The 20,665-nt window shown below is 39.1% G+C and overlaps 3 protein-coding genes across 3 annotated transcripts in view; 1 reads left to right on the forward strand and 2 right to left on the reverse strand.

Annotated features, from left to right (window-relative positions):
* Positions 1-2,072: 2,072 nt before the first annotated feature.
* On the reverse strand, positions 2,073-2,396 carry LOC135476894 (uncharacterized). Its single transcript, XM_064757039.1, has one exon. It carries the CDS (start codon positions 2,394-2,396, stop codon positions 2,073-2,075), a length of 324 nt encoding a protein of 107 aa, XP_064613109.1.
* A 6,506-nt stretch (positions 2,397-8,902) lies between these two features.
* On the forward strand, positions 8,903-14,084 carry LOC135476828 (zinc finger matrin-type protein 5-like). The gene is made up of 4 exons (XM_064756960.1): positions 8,903-9,049; positions 9,853-9,915; positions 11,377-11,451; positions 13,430-14,084. Exons 1-4 carry the CDS (start codon positions 8,923-8,925, stop codon positions 13,702-13,704), a joined length of 540 nt encoding a protein of 179 aa, XP_064613030.1. The 5' UTR covers positions 8,903-8,922; the 3' UTR covers positions 13,705-14,084.
* Positions 14,085-19,172: 5,088 nt separating this feature from the next.
* LOC135476135 (sodium/glucose cotransporter 4-like) overlaps positions 19,173-20,665 on the reverse strand; it is a 37,448-nt gene continuing 35,955 nt past the window's right edge. Inside the window, exon 15 of the mRNA XM_064756049.1 lies at positions 19,173-20,658. Coding sequence (XP_064612119.1) covers positions 20,455-20,658 — 204 coding nt within the window. The 3' untranslated portion in view covers positions 19,173-20,454. The remainder of the gene's footprint in view (positions 20,659-20,665) is intronic.

Below are 20,665 nucleotides of genomic sequence, written 5' to 3' on the forward strand. Positions count from 1 at the left end.
CCAAAGAATTCCCAAGTCTACATCGTTTTTCTCTCTGCGTGCATGTTGAATATGTGCTCTCGGCTAAGCAGAAAATGACCAAGTTATGTAGACATTTTAACGCTGCTTTTTTTCTCTGCATGTAAAATATGCGCCCTCTTAAGTGCATACATCGCTTTCCTCTTACTTGTGAAATACGCGGTATCAGTTATAGTGAAATATTCTTGACTATACGGAGTTATATTTAACTCAAATAAATATAATTGAATATATATAGGCCTATTTTTAGAATAGAATCGGAACTGGATATGGCTATACACGTGCCTCAGTGGGAGTGGATTCGAACACACGGATCGCAATGTTTGTAATGGACCCGCATCTACATGCACAGGATCGGGGAAGGGAGGTCTTTCCGCCTGGTTTATATGTGATAGTCGACGGGACTTCCTTCGTCACCTCCAACCCATGCATGCATGCGACAGCTATATAACTGAAGACAACTTCCGAGTAACTGAGTGAGTCCTTGGGGTTTAACGTCGCACTTAACAATTTTTCAGTCATATAATGACCAAGGAGTCCCTAGAGTGCGTGTAATGTGCCTCCTTATTGCAAGACGTATTTCCACTCCTCTTTTATATAGTGCTGGTTCACTGAGACGACTTACCCAAGGGAGGTAAGCTGCCCCACACCGATGCCCTTCTACATATACGCGTGCAACTTTTTGCCCATGGTTTCTTCATATAAGTCGCCATCTTTAGATTTGGAAGAGAAAATCCATCTTTTAAGCCTGTATACATGCTTTACGAGTCGGAATACTTATTAAAGTGATCAACAGTGTACAATAACAGAGGACGTCATTTGGACATATTGTGAACGGGAGCTATATTTAATTATATAGATCCTCTCCGTGGGAAGGTCTGCCAGCAACCTGCAGATGGACGTGGGTTTCCCCCACGCTCTGCCCCGTTTCCTCTTGCCATAATGCTGGCCGCCGTCGTATAAGTGAAAAATTCTTGAGTACGGCGTAAAACACCAATCAAATAAATAAATAAATAAATAAATAATTATATAGAGGTTTCCTGTTATAATGACAGATGGCAACATGTTTTATATTAGCATAACACAAAAGCATACAGAAACTCTGGAAAAAAAATACTGACGTTTCAATATTTTGACAATTTGTTGAAATATTGAAATGTAAAATATGCGACTTCTCAGTCTTTTTCGGAGTATCTGTGCTTTGTGCAATATGCTAAGCATACTGGTGGATCAACAAGTTTTCATGTGTTATCTCACCGTATACAAGAACGTATCATCATCGCCAGAGACAATATAGCTCGTCTGTGGCTGCCATATTGGTTATATAATATTTGATTTCAAATGGTCTGCGATCGGTTAATTAAACCGATGTATACTTCGACATTTACATTATATATACGAGAACCTGAGTCTAAAAGTTGTAGATTGAAAAAATAATTTTTTTCCCTAATTTTTTCTTTCTGTGGAATTCACGGCCCTTAATTCCATGACTCAGTATGCATCGTTCTCTCGGTTTCTTGCATCTTTCATAAATTTTTAAAATCTTTCTGGTTATGACACATTGTTCTCTGTTTACTCCTGCATAATATACCCGAGGAATATATCGGATTTAATCTGAAAATTATATCACAGTTGTCGCTGTGAGTTCAAGTCCAGCTCCTCTGGCTTCCTCTGCGGCTGTACGTGGGCAAGTTTGCCAGCAATCTGCTGATGGTCGTGGGTTTCCACCGGGCTCTGCCCGGTTTCCTCCCACCATAATGCTGGACGCTGTCGTATTAATGAAATATTCTTAGGTACGGCATAAAACACCACTCAAATAAATAAATAAATAAAAATAAAATAAGAAAAAGGTATATAGGTGGCCCACAGGATGTAGTAAGTGTATGTACACATATGTTAAAAAAATCTCGTGTTAAAATACCAAACATTGTTATCATACAATTGTTTATACCTATGTTGACCGTTTCATATATGCATAATCGATTTTAGCAACAGTCGTCAATTTTAAATGTCATTCATTGGTGTACACTTGCTTTCATGTTGGGTTCCAGCTGTCATTTTGTTGCATCAAAGAATACAACGGATTTGGAGCCAACCACGGCGGCGTTGTGGACAGTTTTGGCAGGAACTTCCACCATATCGCCAGGCTCTAACACAACCTCTTGGCCGTACATTGCAAACTTGAATCTTCCTGTTAAAATCGAGTCTTTCTTGGAAATATTATGGGTGTGATCGGGAAACACCGTCCCTGGTGAAAACTCATACCGGATGCAGTTATATCCTTGCGCACGCAACTTTTTGCGCATGCTTTCTTCCGACAAGACGCCATCTTTAGCCGCATCCCACTTTTCCACATGAATCGAAGGATGTGACGTCATGGTGGTATTGGTACATAAATACTACAGATCTCAATCTATGCAGGCTTTCTCGAATCTACAAGTGATCTAAAGAAAAATAAAACAAACAAATAAAACACAAAAGTAAAATCCATTTTACAGCTATAGCTGTTTTAGGACCATTGCTCAACTTGGTGACTAATGCAACTAGATCTACTCTTATACCACATAGAATACTAAAGAACATTCTCGGAATTATATCCTGCAATAAACACCTATAGGTTAGTCATGGGTATGGCTGATTTTTGAACTTCGTCTGAGATTTTACAAATGAATCGACCCACTAAAGTGTACAAAATTTGGAGCAGTTAGGCTATATTTCACGGAAACCAAACACTGATCAGAATCAAGGAAGCCATTAAACACGCAAGCTATATATGAATGGATCTGGTTTGTTTCATTATATAATATGGGAGAAATCAACCAGGTGTAGCCCAGCGTTTAGACACAATCCACAATTTGTAACACTGTATAGTATCCATTAGTGTATATCAGTATATATAATTCAGCTTTTGGGTATACGTTTTCGGCCTACGTAACACTTTTTCAGACATATATCGATGAGGAATCATTAGATGTGAGGACAGATACTGTGTCTTCCCGTGGCAGGGTGAGTCCATGCCGCCACTGAAGTACCATGCCGACATGACACCCCACCCAGTCACATTGTACTGACAATGGACCAACCAATCATGTTTCCTTAATCTAACCTCTCAGAGCCTTTGGCCTGATCCAACCGGGTTTGATCCCGGGTCTCCTGACTTCGAAGCGGATGTTCTAAAAGCTAGGCCACCGAGGTACAGGCAAATATACTTAGATTCCTTCCAATATAACCTATTTCCATACCACTAAATGACCAGTTTCCGTGACTACGGACAATTCTTGTTTCTTCCCTTATCTGCTAGTTCATTCACATTTCAGGCCACACAATGTCATTTATACTTGCTGATAATGCTGTCATGTCGCCAACCTTACTTGTCAATGAATCTTTTCTTGTAGCCCTTAATTTTCACTACTTGCTTTTCGCACATTGACCGAGGTCGAGCAGAGAGCATAATCAGGGGAGATAACCGTAGGAGACCTACTTTTGAAACAAATGTCTTCCGTACAAAAAATTATGGTTGGGGATGTAATAAAATATTTGAAAAGAAATTTACGGATAACAAAAATTTACTGGAATTAGCATCTCTTTGAGCCTTAAGTCTTATTCCCTTGCCTACAGTGCAGCCTTTTGTAAATTATAAACAAGAAAACTTCACACAGAGGCATGTTCCGACTACATGTATGAAAACAACCAATATCTGTGCCATTGTATCCATCATAGTCTATCCTCGCTTCAAAGATGCGAGTAAATGTGCTTTTGATTTGCTGACTGCAACTGAAGTTAGCAAGGATTCAAACAGATTTCTAATTACTTACATGCACTCTACACAAGTCAAGTACGCAGTGGCAACCTTAAGGCAGTCTGCTGTATGCTGAAAGTTATAGGCCCATACTTTAATTTCATCAGTAAGCTACTGTAGGATTTCTATATTTATTTATTTATTTATTTATTTACACGCTGGTGGTTGGTTTCATGGGAGGAGGAAACTGGAGTAAACTCGGAAAACCAACCTTTGCAAGTCACAGATGCAGATTTTCTCAGATGTGATATGATATGCATATGATCATGTTGTCAAAAGACAAGTTATCTTCAACAAAGATCCATAGTCAGCCACACATGCATTTTATCACCAACTAGCTCTGAGAGTGAAAATTCCCAGTCCGAGGCAAGGTTTGAATGTGCACGTCTTCTGTCCTAGCTACTGAAAGGCAAATGCCTTGAACAGCTAAATTATGGAGTTCCTAGCACACTGCACAGCCTTCAGAAGTATCACATCATCCAAAAGGCTATATATCATCCACAGTTTACATGTGACTTGGATGAAGGGCAGACAAGAAATCTTCACATGTTGTCAGGGATTTGGCTTTTCCTTCGTTATAACAAACAGGAACCATTTGGGAAATTCTGCCGAAATTCACTCTGCACAGATTTGAATAGACAACCTCTCAGGATGTCTCCAATCACAATGTCATTATCACTGAGAGAAAAACTTAGTATACTATCGTAAAAAATCAGTGATGCTAAGGACACTCGATTGCTTGTCTCTCACCACAACCACCAGAAAATTTTACCACATCCCAACAACACCAGTTGCCTTTCTTCATTATCATTTCTTTATACTATGGATGCAGATCACCAACTGGTCAGAAAATCCAGTCTAATTTCCATTTTTTTGTGATGGTTAAATACAGCCTTGCTGCGCTGTTCTTGCATATCCAACCACAAAAGTAAAAATTTTGAACTTATATGCATTTAAAAACAGCATATGACAAACATGACTTTTCACCAGTGCAACGGAGCGAACACTGCTTGTCAGGAAAGGTGATAAACTCATATTTTTGTTGCAATAATATGTTCATAAATCATTTGAACAGAATGAATGAATGAATGATTATGGTATAATTCCACATCAACAATATTTCAGCCATATTGTGGCGACATTTGAAAAGAGACAAGAAATCAAATATACTTATCCTAATGGCATAATGAAATAAAAAAAATCTACCAACACTTTGTTTGTGTTGTTTTTTTTTTTATTTTTAATTTTAGTTAAATTTTTTTTTCAATTTACACTTGTTTTTAACACAATCTGGAGTAAAACCGATATACATGTAGACTGAACATGTCAATGCCAACAGGTCTGTCAGTACAGATAGTCACTAGCTATAAAGGGGTCCAACAGAACTCTAAGCAGTCCACCCATACATATCGGCATATCATGACACCACAAAACGCCCAATTAAAACACAAGGTCTTTCAATATATCTGAGTCAGGCAAGTGAGAAGTTCCGACATCCTCTGCATACTTTTAAATCCAGTTACATCCGAAACGGCTGTTCAGGTCTCTTCCTGTTCACATCAGTCTATGTCATCTATGTAGCAGACCGAGATCCATTTTTCTTAAAGACAACTTCAAATGCAATGATAATAAAATCTTGCTGACTTTCTGATGTAGATGTTTTGCTGTTGATGCTGACATGTTTCACACGCACTATTTCGCTTCACTTTTATATACAATTTGTCTAAATTTCCTAACGTTCACATCTTCATTCCTCTTCTTCCTTTGGAGCAAGGTTATCTTTTATGTCCACCCACAGTTTCTGAAAACAAATATTAAACACAAACATAAAATAAAATGGTAAATAAATTGGTATGGTTTCGTTGAAGGGATTGAACACCTGTAAAGTCATCAGGATATGGCTGTAGGCCTGCACTATAAATTACATTAAGTACTTTCTCTGAAGAGAATATGTGCATTTTAAAGTAGAGGTTGCTGTTCGGTGGTAAAGAAACGTGAATTCATTGAAGAACCGGGTTTTCACAACAAACATCTGAAAAGCGGCTCATTGACTAATAAGAGAATCAGCATAGTCTTTACAACTACGAAGAATTTTTCCATAGCTCTTATCTTGAATGTCTTTCTTACTTTAATTCAAATATAGTTTAGATCAAAACCGTGTTGTTGTTGTAGTGATCAAACACACATACATTATGGTACGTAGCAGTAAAGCTTACCCCTTGGTTCATTCTGTGAAACAGATAGTCACTGCCTTTGTCAAAAGCTCTTTCGAACACAAAAGCCCCGACTACGACCGTAAAGATAAACGTGGAGGATCGTCGAAAGACATTATGATACAAAGTTCGCACGAGAGACATGACTGTAGTTTACCGAAAGTCCTTCTGCACTCGACGGAAGGTCGTTGCTGCGGATAGCCGGGTCTATTTTCGAAGAACCACCGGCTGCGGAAGGATATGGTTTACCCCACTTAAAGAGTCCCGGCGCACAAATTCCATAATGTCATCGTGTTTCTCTGCAATTTTCTACCTGTATGATTCTCTACAATTTTTTTTGCCTGAATGATTCAGTCAAAATAGATAACTAAATAAAATCTGGACTAATGTAAATGCTACACTTGTCCCAGATAAAATAAAGTAAATTAAGCTTCTGTCAAGATTCATTAAATTAGTCAATTGATCCAAAGCATTGATAAAAAATATGTGTAGTTCAATGTAGGTTATTAAATCACCTGTAAATGTTGTTGTTGCTGGCAACAAGCATGTTGAAATGTTCTCTGCTCAAGGGTAAGGACTATCCGCCCCGAATGTAGTCCCCTAACCAACCCTTCGTAATGTGTGGTTAAATTCATATGGATCGATATGTCTGAAATATTGTTAATTTGACGACAAACCACATTATTGGTTTATTTATACGGATTGATCAATGACTTTATTGACAGATTTATTCATGTGGGCCTATATTCACCCCAACCACACATTGAATAATTGGGGCACGTAGCCTACACATTCATGCAAACGTGGGGCTGTCACCGGTTTTACAAACTAATGGATCTATCCCACTTAGTCAATCCGTAACGCTCGTCGTGTTTAATTGATCAACGCCTCGCCCAATATGAGGGTTACTGTCTCGTATCTACACCCCTGTTAGTCAATCCGCAGCACCCATTCTGTTCAATACGCAGTTTTTTTAGTTACGCCATTACGACAACAGAATGACATCCCGGTGAAAAATGACGTCAGCACAGTGGGGCTACTTGCCTATCTTTTAACATGGCAGTGATGGTGTTTAGATCAAAGTACCGCCAGAACATCATTTTTGGTGCAATACTGAAAACGCGAATCCACCCAAAAACACAATTCAGAAGATCAGCCTGATCCTTTTTAATGAGTTCTCTATATTAGGCCTATATATACATTGTATCATCCCATGTTAAAATAACAAGATTGACCCTTACCGTGCCGTAAAGCGACGACGTCATATCACTAAGGGACGTTACTCTGTTGTCGTAACGTCATATCTCGAAACCTGCGTATTGATCAATGCCTCGCGGGTTACTGACTACTACGTATATTTCCGTATCATGCCATTGAGTAACCATATGACCAATAGTATCCCTCGGCTCTCGCTGTTTGTGGAACCTTGGTGACAATATAGCCTATAGTGATTGGCCGATACATGGTACTCGCGTGATCATTTCTTCAGTCAGACGTTTAACTGTTGCAGACCACGTACTTGTCGTGCCCCAGATGGTGTGCGCATCTGCACGTCACAGACACGTGGGGAAGTATTTCTTTAACTTACCTAAAGTCTGTGGTTTATCTCTACTCAACTTACGTTAAACAACAGCCAAAAACAATAACGTCCTCGATGTTTTAGGGACCGTCGTCTCTGCAAAAACTCAAATGTTCAAGTTGTGAGTGAGTAACACTTTAAAACGTTGAAAGTTGTATCACAATAGTAGATAACAAAATTTTAAACACTTTTATATCACAACTGTTCAAACTATGGCCTGTGGCGTGGGAAGGAAAATAAAAAATTGTTGGGGGCGGGGGGGGGGGGGGGGCACTAAGCGAGGGGCCGCCTAGCCACGAAAGTCACGGGGCAGTTTTGAATGTCGGTGATAAGTCTCCGTCATTCAAAATTAATTTGTGCCTCAAGACGTGGAATCTATAAAGGAATATGGAGCCGAAAACTGAGAAAAAAATTGAAGGCCGAGCACAAATTTTATTGAGGCCCAAACTTTTATACGACAGCCACAGATGAGTGTCTCTGGAGAAAATCATCATCTACAAGACTTCTGATCGACAGAAAATGAAGTATTTCAGAATTCTCAATAGAAGTTTGAATACTTTCTTACTTCCCGTTTGCATAAAGCAAAGATAAAGCATGTGAGGTAAAAGAGCTGTCATGATTGCATGGCTGTTCGTGCATATTAAAACTCAGTTGTAAACAATAGGTATAGACCCTCTACCTATGGTCTGAGTGATGCTAGGATGTATTCTGCTATTGCAGATTATTCTTAAAATATAATACCCTGATTCTATTTTTCAGTATAAAAACTCTATTTAACTAACAGCCAGGATGTTGTGTTACTGGACAACAGAATACACTCTAGCATCACTCAAACAACAGAGTTTCTGTTGAAATCAACAGATTAATTTTTGAGTGTATATATACTTAAGCTTAGTATGTAGGATAAAAACATAGGGCTTTATCCAGTTTTTGTATTCCTGTTGTCTCGTACTTGCAGCTTCAACACCAATTCCCGGTTCCTTTGCAAGCAATCTTTGCAAGAGGCACATGTCATCCAGCGTATTGTTTGATATTAAAATATCCGGGGTAAAATTTTACACTCTTTGCGCTAATGTTTGAGATTTTCCTGCATTCAGCCTTTAGCCATGGAAGTTAGGGAATGTTTGTGTATTCTTTACTCAAATAACATTTAAGCATTGATTGATTACACCCTTCAACCTCACAAAACAATGAAATATGTGATCATATTGACGGATTCTGTTTTTTATCGGATGATGATAATTTTGGGCCGTAATTTGTCTGCAAGGAAGTTTACCTCTAAGACAGGAGATTTCCACAACAAGTCCTTCATCATGGGGAAGCGTTACTATTGTGAGTTTTGTGATAAATTGTTTGCTGATAACCCGACAAACAAAAGAAATCACTTGAAGGGTGTTTTCCACCAACGTATGAAAAAGCTGCATTATGACGCCTTCAAAGGTTTGCTATGGAGCTCTTCTCTTCTATTTGCTGTTGTTGTTGCATTCCCAACACTGTCACAACATACTGCAATAGGCAAAATGTGCTTCGTTGTGTTTACAGTTGACATTTTATTGCCCTTATCAGCCGCCCTGCACAACGAACCCCTCTCTTCTCGCTGTGTCCTTATTAATGGTGTAAAAAAAATCGGCTTATGGTTAAGATTTGCGATAATGGATGGATAGTTTAAGAAAAGGCAGAGATCGGGAGGGATAACTTCACAACTCTTAGCTGTTCAGGTGTTAAGACTGGGTCACTTCCCTTGACTGACAACTAGTTATAACACAGAAGGACCAAATTTAAGGCTCTTACTGTCACTAAGTTTTACTCCATGGCAGTTCTTTGCCTGGTTTACATAGTAAAAAAGCAGTTACTAAAACAAACTAGAACGGCATCTAAGCACTGTGACTACATTTCGAAAAGTTACAAATCCCCTCTCCCCTCCCCCCCCCCCATAATATAGGAAAAAAAGAACAATATCTGGCTCAGTCACAAGCCCAAAACAAGTAGGCCTAATATTGCTTTGTATGTATGTCAAACTTTATGGTCATCAAATATATCTGATCAAACTAAGTGACCCAGACGAACCCACATTAGATTGCTGAAACAAAGATGACGCATGTGAGAAACTTGCTGCCAAACTGCTTTCAGTTTTCTCGAAAAACAACTAAAATAACACTTTCTGAAATCAATGATGACTAAGCCCTGAGCAAAAACAATCTATAGTTTCCCTGCATACTAAAATATTTAGATGTATTTTGTAGACCCTGAGGAGATCTTGAAAGAAGAGTCATGTAAGATGCCGTGTCGACAGATGGAAACCACAGGTGAGAGTGATGGTGTTGACCAAATCATAAGGCAGATTAACAGCTGATCAAAATACAGTGCTGTATTTAGCCTACTTATATGCTGATGGGCAGACAGCAGCAGCGGGAAAGCTAAATTGGGCAGGTAACTTAAAAAAGTTTTCTGGAAGACTTCAAAGTAATGTCTACAACAAAACTTGAGCTCATCCAAACAGCAAATAATTATACAATAATTTACAATATAGACACTGTAAAACAACAAAGATCCATTTATAGATGCTGGAAAACAACAAACAACCATCTCTAGATGCTGTAAAACAACAAACACACATTTATATACGCTGTAAAACAACAAACATCCATCCAACAGAAGGCAAGTAAGGCGCCCCGCCCAAGCCATTATACTGATACGGGTCAACCAGTCATTGCACTATCCCCTTCATGCTGAACGCCAAGCGAGGAAGTTACAACCTCCTCTTTTAAGGTCTTAGATGTGACTGACCCAGGATTTACCCTGGATCTACCTCTTCCGAAGCGGACGCTCTACCATCTGTTCTGTCGGGGCCGGTGGCTTAATTTTTGGTCATCCATTTTATTTTTGAGCTCTTAAAAATAAATGAATAACCAAATATTTTGAAAAGATTTTAGAGCAGTGGTGACATTCTGAGATCTTGAAGGTCTCGAGATTCTCCTTGGGTTAGGTTTTGCTGATAACCTCATTAACTCATTAAGTGATTCGGAAAAGTAATATTTTTTTTACCTTCACTTGCCTCTAAAAATTCATTTTTTTTCAAACAATATTTAGGGGAAAATAAAGCATAAATGGAAAGTTATTACTTTAGTCTGCATACAGGAGCGAAATATGGGCAGAAATGTCACTGATAACCTCTGTGTTTTTGTATCAGCTCAATAGTCATTGGATTGTTAATATTACATGCCTGTCTTGTTTTGTTATACATGTATATTAGAACTTATATAATGCATTACCTTTTTCTATTGAAGTTACATTTACAAAGACAGTAGGATTTTTATATATGTCATTTTTGATAACTCAGTCCTCATCATATTAAAATTACCACATTATATATATGTAAAGCTTGGGGGACGGGGGGGGGGGGGCGTCCTAGGCTGATTGGTGCAGCATAATGACTCGGGAGCCTCTCAAGCCCCAATCATGCGATTGTTGTGAGTTTAAGTCCAGCTCATGCTGTCTTCCTTTCCAGTTAGGTTGTATATGAGAAGGCCTGCTAGCAACCTACGCATGGTCATAGGTTTCTACCGTGCTATGTCTGGTTTCCTTCCACTGTAATGCTGGCTACCGCCACACTAGTGAAACATTCTTGAGTTTGGTGTAAAACTCCAATTAGATATATAAATAAGTCATAAATATGAAAATATGAAAGTCAGAATAATCATTTGAAGTTGAGAATGTCATGGTTTTCTGACTGTTCACCTGAAAGTCAGTGTTTTAATTATTGCCAGGTGACTGTAGCTTTGGGGACAGTTGTCGGTATTCTCATCTAACCACTGAGCGGAGACAAACCCTAGAGAAACAAGGTAAGACACACGCCTTGTCCACTGTGATGTCTTCATGTATGAAGTGAGCGAGACAATCTGCCTGAAGAGTTGGTCATTGTTGTGCATGATAAATCATTGTGAACAGTCAGTCATTGTGAACAGTCAGTCATTGTGAACAGTCAGTTATTGTGAACAGTCAGTCATTGTGAACAGTCTATCATTGTGAACAGTCAGTCATTGTGAACAGTCAGCCATTGTGAGCAGTCAGTCATTGTGAACAGTCAGTCATTGTGAACAGTCAGTCATTGTGAACAGTCAGTCATTGTGAGCAGTCAGTCATTGTGAACAGTTGATTGTTGTGAAGTCTGTCATTGTGCGAACAGCTGATTGTTGTGAACAGTCAATGATTGTGAACAGGTGGTTGTTGTGAACAGTCAAGGATTGTGAACAGCTGATTGTTGTGAAGTCAACCATTGTGAACAGCTGATTGTTGTGAACAGTCAACCGTTGTGAACAGCTGATTGTTTGTGAACAGTCTATCAATTTGAACAGTTGATTGTTGTGACAGTCTGTCATTGTGTGATAGCTGATTGTTATGAACAGTCTATCATTGTGAACAGTTGATTGTTGTGAAGTCTGTCATTGTGTGAAAAGCTAATTGTTGTGAACAGTCAATGATTGTGAACAGCTGATTGTTGTGAACAGTCAATGATTGTGAACAGCTGATTGTTGTGAAGAGTTTATCATTCTGAACATTTGGTTGTTGTGAACAGTCTGTCATTGTGTGAACGGTCAACCATTGTGAACAGGTGGTTGTTTGTGAACAGTCAGTCATTGTGAACAGTTGATTGTTGTGAAGTCTGTCATTGTGTGAACAGCTGGTTGTTTGTGAAAGTAAGTCATTGTGAACTGCTGATAGTTGTGAACAGCTGGTTGTTTGTGAACAGCTGGTTGTTTGTGAACAGTCAGTCATTGTGAACAGCTGATATTGTGAATTCACGACCATTGTGATAGCTGGTTGTTTTTGAGCAATCATTGTGAACACTCAATCATTGTGAACAGCTGATTGTTGTGAACAGTCAATCATTGTGAACAGCTGATTGTTGTGTTCTGTCAGTCATTGTGAACATTTGATTGTTTGAAGAGTTTGATCATTGTGAACAGCTGATTGCTTTAAGAGTTGATCATTATGAAAAACTGGTTTTTGTGGACAGTCAACCATTGTAAACAGCTGATTGTTGCAAAGTCAACCATTGTGAACATTGATTGCTTTAAAGTGTTGATCATTATGAACAGCTGGTTGTTTTGAACAGTCAGCCATTGTGAACAGCTGATTGTTGTGAACAGTCAGTCAGTTGTGAACAATCAATCAGTGCAAACAGTTGATTGTTGTGAACAGTCAATCATTATTAACAGCTGATTGTTTTAAAGAGTTGATCATTGTAACAGTTGATTGTTGTGAACAGTCAACATTTGATTGTTTTAATGACTTGATCATCATGAACAGTTGACTGTTGTGAACAGTCAGTCATTGTGAACAACTGACCATTGTGTTCAATTAATCTATTGTTGTTGATATTAGGTTGTTAATATTTGATTTTGGTAAACACCAGGGCTTGAAGATAAAACTGTCCGCTGATCTAAAGCTAGTGCAATTTCGGTCCAGTCATCAGAGTAAATCAAGCACTGATCCTAATAGCCTGTGATTTATAAACATTTAATTTAGTCCGTACATGGGAAGGTCCTGCCAGCAACGTGCGGAGGGGCCGTGGGCATCCCCTGAGCTCTGCCCAGTTTCCTCCCACCAAAATGGGGGCCACTGTCGTATAAGTGAAATATTCTTGAGTACGGCGTAAAACACCAATCAAATAAATAAGTAAATAAATTTAATTCAGTTCCCAGCCAGCCTACAATTATAAACAATCATCCGAAAGCATGAATTCTTGAGGTATGGAAGTTTCTCCATTATGATCCGCAGACCTATTGTACTTAAGCAGAACATCCTTGGGTCTTTCAGTTCAAGCCAAGAGAGACGCAGCGCTGAAAGCCCAGCAAGAAGCAGACAGAGAAGTGAGGTTGGAGGACTGGTTAGTGATGAGACAGAAGTCTGGAGATGCCTCGGGCCCTGTCTCTGCCCAGGTAGCCCCGCCCAGTCTCCCCCCAGAGAATGCGGAGTCACCCCCAGTATACAGCCTGCCCCCAGCGCTGATGATGATCCCTAACCTGCCCCCGTCCCTTCTGCCTCCCCCACCTGGCACAAACCTACAGGCCAGCAGGGAAGAGTGGGGGTGACAGGGGAAGTAACTCTAGACAACACATGGAGTTTACTGTTAGGACTGTTGGATGAGTTATCCGCAGATACCAGTTAATCAAGACTGATACAAGAAGAAGGCACACAAGATTTCCCTGTTTCTGGCAGCTGTCAGTGATGGTGTCAAACTTTGCTTCCAGGCTGCCCAAATGCCTTGCCTGAGGAAGCAGAAAACGAGCCACCCTACTCTCAGTGCCTGTGGGGCAGTGTGTGACAGTAAGCAGTCGACAAGGCTGACTTAGCTTATTGTGAAGTTTCTCTGACGTACATTTGCAAAGGAATTCTCAGAGACAGCCTTGCTTTAAGGCAAAGACCACTGTAAAATGAAGTATATATCAGATGAAAAGACCATTAAAAACTGTCCGGGAAAATAGTGGATTTATTTTGTTTTTGAATTTTTTGAACCGTGTGTCATTATGTTTAAAGATCAGATTCTGCAGTGATCTGCGTGACCCAGAAGGTATCATTTACATCACATCAATACTTTTTGCCTGATATAATTCCTCTCAAGGTCAAATCTGCAAAACATTCATTGATCTATATGTATATGCATTTTAAATGATGAAATGTAGCATTGTAATGTATGTTAAGTTACAGAAACCTTGTGTGACGTCCTCTTGTCCCATTGTGCTCAGAAAGGGCCACCACAGAACATATTTAACATATTCAAGTGCATTTAACTTGGTTAAACAAATTGTTAAAAAAAAAGATAATTTCAACGATTTTCCTGCACAGTCTGTAATGGCCTTTCGTCTGAAATATACTTCATTTAATGTGTTCTTTGCCTTTCAATGAACCAATCCGAAAGCCTTGTGATAAGCCAATAGTGTAATGGCGCCATTCCAACTACATCCCTAAATTTCCTGCCGATGCAAGCCGGGTATGTTCCTGACAGGTCCCCTCCGCAATCAGTTTGTTGTTCCGGATGTCCCAACACATCCAGAATTGAGAAACAAACGTTTTCTCACGTTTCACTTAGTGCAGCTGTATCTTTGTATTTTTGTCTGTCAGCACTTCTCTATGGCAGTATTTTAGGTTTTAGTTTAAATGCATCAGCAACACTGAACAATTAATGTATCGTGCTGTTTTCAGATACAGATTTCAGGTAGGGTTCGTGCCATTTGTGCTCTCAGGCAAAATAATCCATTGCATACGGAGATATAAATCGGTGACAGGGGAAGTAACTCATATAAATATATGTGTTGATTATGTACATGTGATATTGTACATATCAATTTGTCTTCTTTTGAAACCAGTAACACTTACGGTAATGTTGGTCGCTGCCATATAATCGAAATGGACATATTTTATAACACTAATCAAACAAATCAATAAATCAATATTTTGTCATTAGGGCAGGCAGTATCGCCTAGTTTTGATGAAAATAATGTCAAAAACGATGCTAAGCTCAAAGTATATGATTTATTTATTTATTCATTTGATTGGTGTTTTACGCAGTACTCATGATATTTCACATATACGACGGCGGCCAGCATTATGGTGGGAGAAACTGGGCAGAGCCCGGGCGAACCTACTACCATCCGCAGGTTGCTGACAGACCTTCCCACTGACGGCCGAGATGAAGCCAGCATGAGCTGGACTTGAACTCACAGCGACCGCATTGGTGAGAGGCTTCTGGTCATTACGCTGCGCTAGCGCGGTAACCAACTGAGCCCACGGAGGCCCCCAAAGTATATGAAGGCACAAGCCTAAATCTTATAATACACTAGGACAGTACCAAAATCACTTCATTAAAATACCAAATTGGATAGGAAACTAAGTCTGGGGATCGCGGGTGATCTTAGACGTAAGTCAAAATTTCGATCATCAAGCTTGGTGTGTTCCTTTCTGTTATTTTAGCTGAAGTTTGTTTTACAGTAACTTAACCAGAATTTACGCTGCCAAACAATTTGTGCAGCAAAAGCTAAAGGTTTGGGATATGCTTTTTAGAGTGAGCGGATTAAAAAGTTGATTTTTGTTTAGTAAATTTAATGCTTTTTTGTTGTTGCTGTTTTTTTAGTGATTTGTGAACTTTGAACCTTGCACCCAGTCCCTTTAATTCTCGGTAATTTTCGTCGCCAGATCTTTTTTTTAGTTCGTTTAGTCATGTTTGCCAATAATGGAGGCCAGAGACAGACCTGCCAAAAAAAAAAACACAGACGTGCCAAAAAAAAAAAAAAATAAGCATAAGGATGACATGGCCTGAGCTTTGCGATGGTATCCCATCTAAAAGCTAATTTTATTGATGTATGATTCTCACTATGTCTTTTTAATTTCTTTTTATAAAATAATTGTACGCTGACGAAACCTACATGAAGACCAGTAGCTTTCTTTCTCAACTGACGATTGCGGATTGCAAAAGTTTACTACATTTTATGAAAATAAAACACCGGTATGAAAAAAAAACACCGGTTTGTAAAATACAACACAGGCATGTAAAATAAAACCTTGGTGTGCAGAAAAAAGATTTGAACAAAATTAAATTTTCTTTGTCTTTATTTCGAAGTATATCGAAATACTTTGTTTTTGCCAGTATGTCGAACGCTCAGCTCCATGTCATCAGCGCAGCTACCATGCATATACATGTATCTTGTTGTGTTAAACACCATATGATCACACAGAAGTGCTCCAAAAATTTAAACGTATACTGTGATGTTAAAATACTTCCTAAAGATTAAATTAACTAAGCACAGTGCCAATCACGCGGATATGTAGCGGCGGTATTTGTAACGGGTGTTTTAACTAGTGGTCGTTTGGACCTGATCACTGCTGCCGGAAAGACCTACGGTTTCTCAGTCTTTCTATACTGAAAGAATACGGTCTTGAGACAAAGTGTACGTTACAATAAATAAATAAATCTTTTTTTCTGGTTACAGATGATAGATTGCATAAAGATAGATATATACGTCTTTGAAAGTCTTTATATATGATATATGAAAGTCTTTACTTGAGCCACAGCGTAAGTGATATATACACGGACCCTAAGTCGGGCGATCGATCCAGTTTTCGCCAGCGCATTAATCTTATTCAAACGGTCTGAAGTAATTCACAGATGAGAATTAAATTTCTGAAATTATATTTTCCTGAGAGACAATCCTTAAGTGTAAAGAAAACCGTTAGTTTTGTGCCATTTTATGTTCAGTAAGGTGAGTTATGCCGAGGTGTCCCCAGTACATGTATGTGCTCCATTTTGCCGTACGAAGAGCCCCAGATTCTGATCAGCTGTCTACTTGTGACGTCACGTGATCTTTATCACGCTCCGTAGGTGTGTGCGGCTGTGATCGGCCTTAGTGTTAAACGCCCTTAAAATGCCTCATATACGCGAATAAAACAGCTCATATTAGTATTATTTTTACATTTCTGGTATGAAAGCATGTGTGTATGTCCGTTATTAGTGAATGTGGTGGTGGCATGCCATCTGGATTTATAGACAACACGATCAAATTCTCGTGTACATATTCTATGAAAATCTTTATTTGAAACCAAAAAGCACATAAAAACACAGATATAGTTGATTCTGTTTATTCTGTGATACAAATATATCTACAGGAGAAATACCAGCAATTATCATTCTGAGTAGTTTTCTCTCTTACTAACCGGGTTCCTCTTAATTAATTATACAAAACCCCATAAAACAAAATTTGGAATGTCTACAACTTGGATGTCCGTTTTGATATTCCCAACAGAATGATTCGCACTTGGGTGATGACATTCGCACTAGGGTGATGACCTTTGCACATGGGTGATGACCTTCGCGCTTGGGTGATGACTTTCGCGCTTGATGATCACCTTCGCGTTTGGGTGATGACCAGTACAAGTTCACGAATACAAGCAGTTCTGTTTCGAATTTTACATGGAGGTTTTGTGCTTTAACAAGTCTGCTTTGACTTTCTCTCCCAAAATAAACTGACAAGGCAAATGTAAGTGGGAAATTCAAGCAGGACGACATCACGCTTTTAAAACGAGATTTGCGTTGCTATCAGATAGACTGATATTCATGTGACAATCCTAACATTCTGAAGAAATTCGCGGTGAGAACCTGGTTTTAGAATCACGTGAACTGGAGTCCAAAATTGAAAGTTAAGACAGAAGCTCTTATCTTTTCCGAACGAGAAAGGAAGAATACCATAATATGTACCCATGCATACACACCAGACACAGTTATTCCCCTTTTGTAATCGGTTAACCCGAATACTTCTGCCATTTACATAATATAAGTAAATAATGAATTACAATACAACTGAGTACATGAGATGAAAGTTTGAAGCGTAACATGCTGTATACGATATGTTCACTTGCTCTTATATGAAAAGAAAATAATGTACATGTATGTATACAAAAATTGACGCTTTCAGTGAGCCTCGATCCCAGTATTGAAGAGTGTCATACGATATAAATTTTCTTTCTGATAGCGTGAGTTGAGACAGATTCCCATCATTTGTTGCAGAATACATAAAACGGAGTATGCAACATGGTGTTTATTGTGATAATAAAGCAATAAACGGGTATTCAAAGAAAAGAGAACTCTCAGATTGCTGGTACTTCCACATCAAGCAGAAGTCCATTGATCGAATATAGTTCGGCAACAAGCTCTAATCTTGTTTTTTATTAAGAAACTACACTTCTTCGAGAATAGAAAAAACGAATCAAATTGTATATATACCTCTTTCGGGGTAGTCCTAAATTGTGAAGCTGTAAACAAATCTGTGGAACATTAACCAATGAAAATGCAGAATCCCGGGAAATCACCTTCCGTCACTGATTTGGTTGTACAGAAATTTACACAGGGTCCCGCTTGTAGCTGACATGTGACAGTTGAAACGGAGAAAGAGGTGAAAACGGAAATGTATTGAAGAGTAGAAAATATTACCTTCGGACACCGCGGTAGTTAGGGCCCATTTATAGGTTACAAGAGCGAATTGATTTTTCTCACAATGTTGTAAATTTGTCAACTTCGACCCACAAAATATATATCCCTTATCTTTTGCGAGGTACCATACTATACCACCACATGCACCTTTTATACTTCTCCACTAAAAAATCAGCCTAGCATGACCATTATTTTTGAAGCTGTTGTTGCTCGGAGAGAAGTTTTGCCACTTTGGTAACCTCCAGAGGGGTGGGTAGTAACCCTGGACAAAAAGTTTTCAGTTCTATCGCAAATTCTGATCTGTTTAATCTAGGTGCGAAATAGCAGTGTAGAAATTTATGGTACATCGACAACAGATGATAATGTCTGTGTGGCAGTATTGTCCAATCATCGTCCCTTCCCATTTCACTTCGGAGGCAAATCTTGGACCCAAACGCACCATTTGCGCAAGTGTAAATTGTAACCATTTTAGCGTGAACACGGGACCAGCATGGAGTTGTATTTATACTGTGTTCAGTGTCTTAGCTACTGCTGGCTTTCACAAAATCGTACACAGTCATTTACATGACCAATACAAATTTAACCGACGTTGTTTGAGAGCTTTCATTTCAGGCAAAGCCTTCAGAACTTGAAATTAAATGTACCTATTTGAAGGTTGTGTCGATTCCGGTTAACAGCTTTATATAAATAGGTTATAGGTTGTAGCCATACAAAAATAATCTGTTTTACATATATCAGCTAGAGAGACAGTGTGTTTGGGTTCTGTTATAAATAGTATGTACATGGAGTTTGAAAAGGTGAACATATCATTTCCATTCAAAGCTTTAAAACTCAAACTCGAACTTACAGGTAAAACACAGCCTGACTGAAAACACAGTCAATTCTAGGAATACATGTACCAAACAAGTAATTAAAAATGTACGTCTTTCTTCGAGTAAGTTATGAAAATACCCCTCTTTCGTTTTTCACTTTATAGTGCAGTTTAAAATGCTGGTTTCAAACCTCAGAAGCCACTATAGTAAACTGCATGTTTGGTGCATGGCGTCATCATCTACACTAGTATCATGGATAGCGAACGTTTGTGATGAAAGCAATGTTACTGGTGATGAGAGCAATGTTTCCAGGATGTCGTTGTGAAGCTGGATGAATGATGGATTTCAACAGTTTCTAAAACGGAAGAATGGATGGTCATTCCATTCATCCATGCCTTTAAGCACTCTGGTTTCTATCATATTGCACTATACAGAAAGCCGTTGATACATATAACATCGCTGTTATCGTTCCTCTGACGTTACGGTCCAATAGAACGGTAGTGCTCGGGATCAATACACCGTCATACTTGAACTTCATGTGCATGTCGTGGAATTGATTTCCCCGCATAACCCACGTACCGTTAACTTGCATCAGTCTGTGTACTCTATACCATCATGTGCATGCAACATATCGTCATGTGATCAGTAACGTTGCGTAGCGTTTCATCTTATCATCTTTTTTTTTTTTTTTTTTTGGCGTAGTATATCAACGTGTCCTCATTGCACGTGCACGACGTCACCAACTACTCTGATGCATACCATAACGTCATCAACCACAATCGATGCATATATCCCTGACGTCATCACTTACTGCATAGCACAACCACCGTAACATCAGTTTTTAAGTTTTTTTAGTCAACGCATTATATCGACCAGATACTATGCATCCCTGTCATTTTACAGTTGTTGGGAGGTACACGTCACTGGCCTTTTCAATATCTTCTAGAAATGATCCACAAGCTTTTCTGAACAGAGCAGTACGATTAAAGGTAGAGTGCACAAAATTGTTCTTGGATGTCTGACCACCGATTCCTCCCCGCGTGTGAGAATTAAGCGAAGAATCCCCAAACAAAGACAGCGAACGTCATGAGCAGGACAGCGTTGATGTTGCAAATTGTTCTCAATATAGGTCTCTCGGTAATATTGATCTGCTTAGCCTCTAGCGCCGCCTTCTCCTCGTCGGTCATACCATCACCCTCCACCATCTTCTCAATACCGCAGATCCAGTTACCGGCTTTCTTCCAAATCGGGATCTCCTCG

The sequence above is a fragment of the Liolophura sinensis genome, chromosome 10 (assembly GCF_032854445.1).
Source record: "Liolophura sinensis isolate JHLJ2023 chromosome 10, CUHK_Ljap_v2, whole genome shotgun sequence".
In the NCBI taxonomy this organism is placed as follows: Eukaryota; Metazoa; Mollusca; class Polyplacophora; order Chitonida; family Chitonidae; genus Liolophura; species Liolophura sinensis.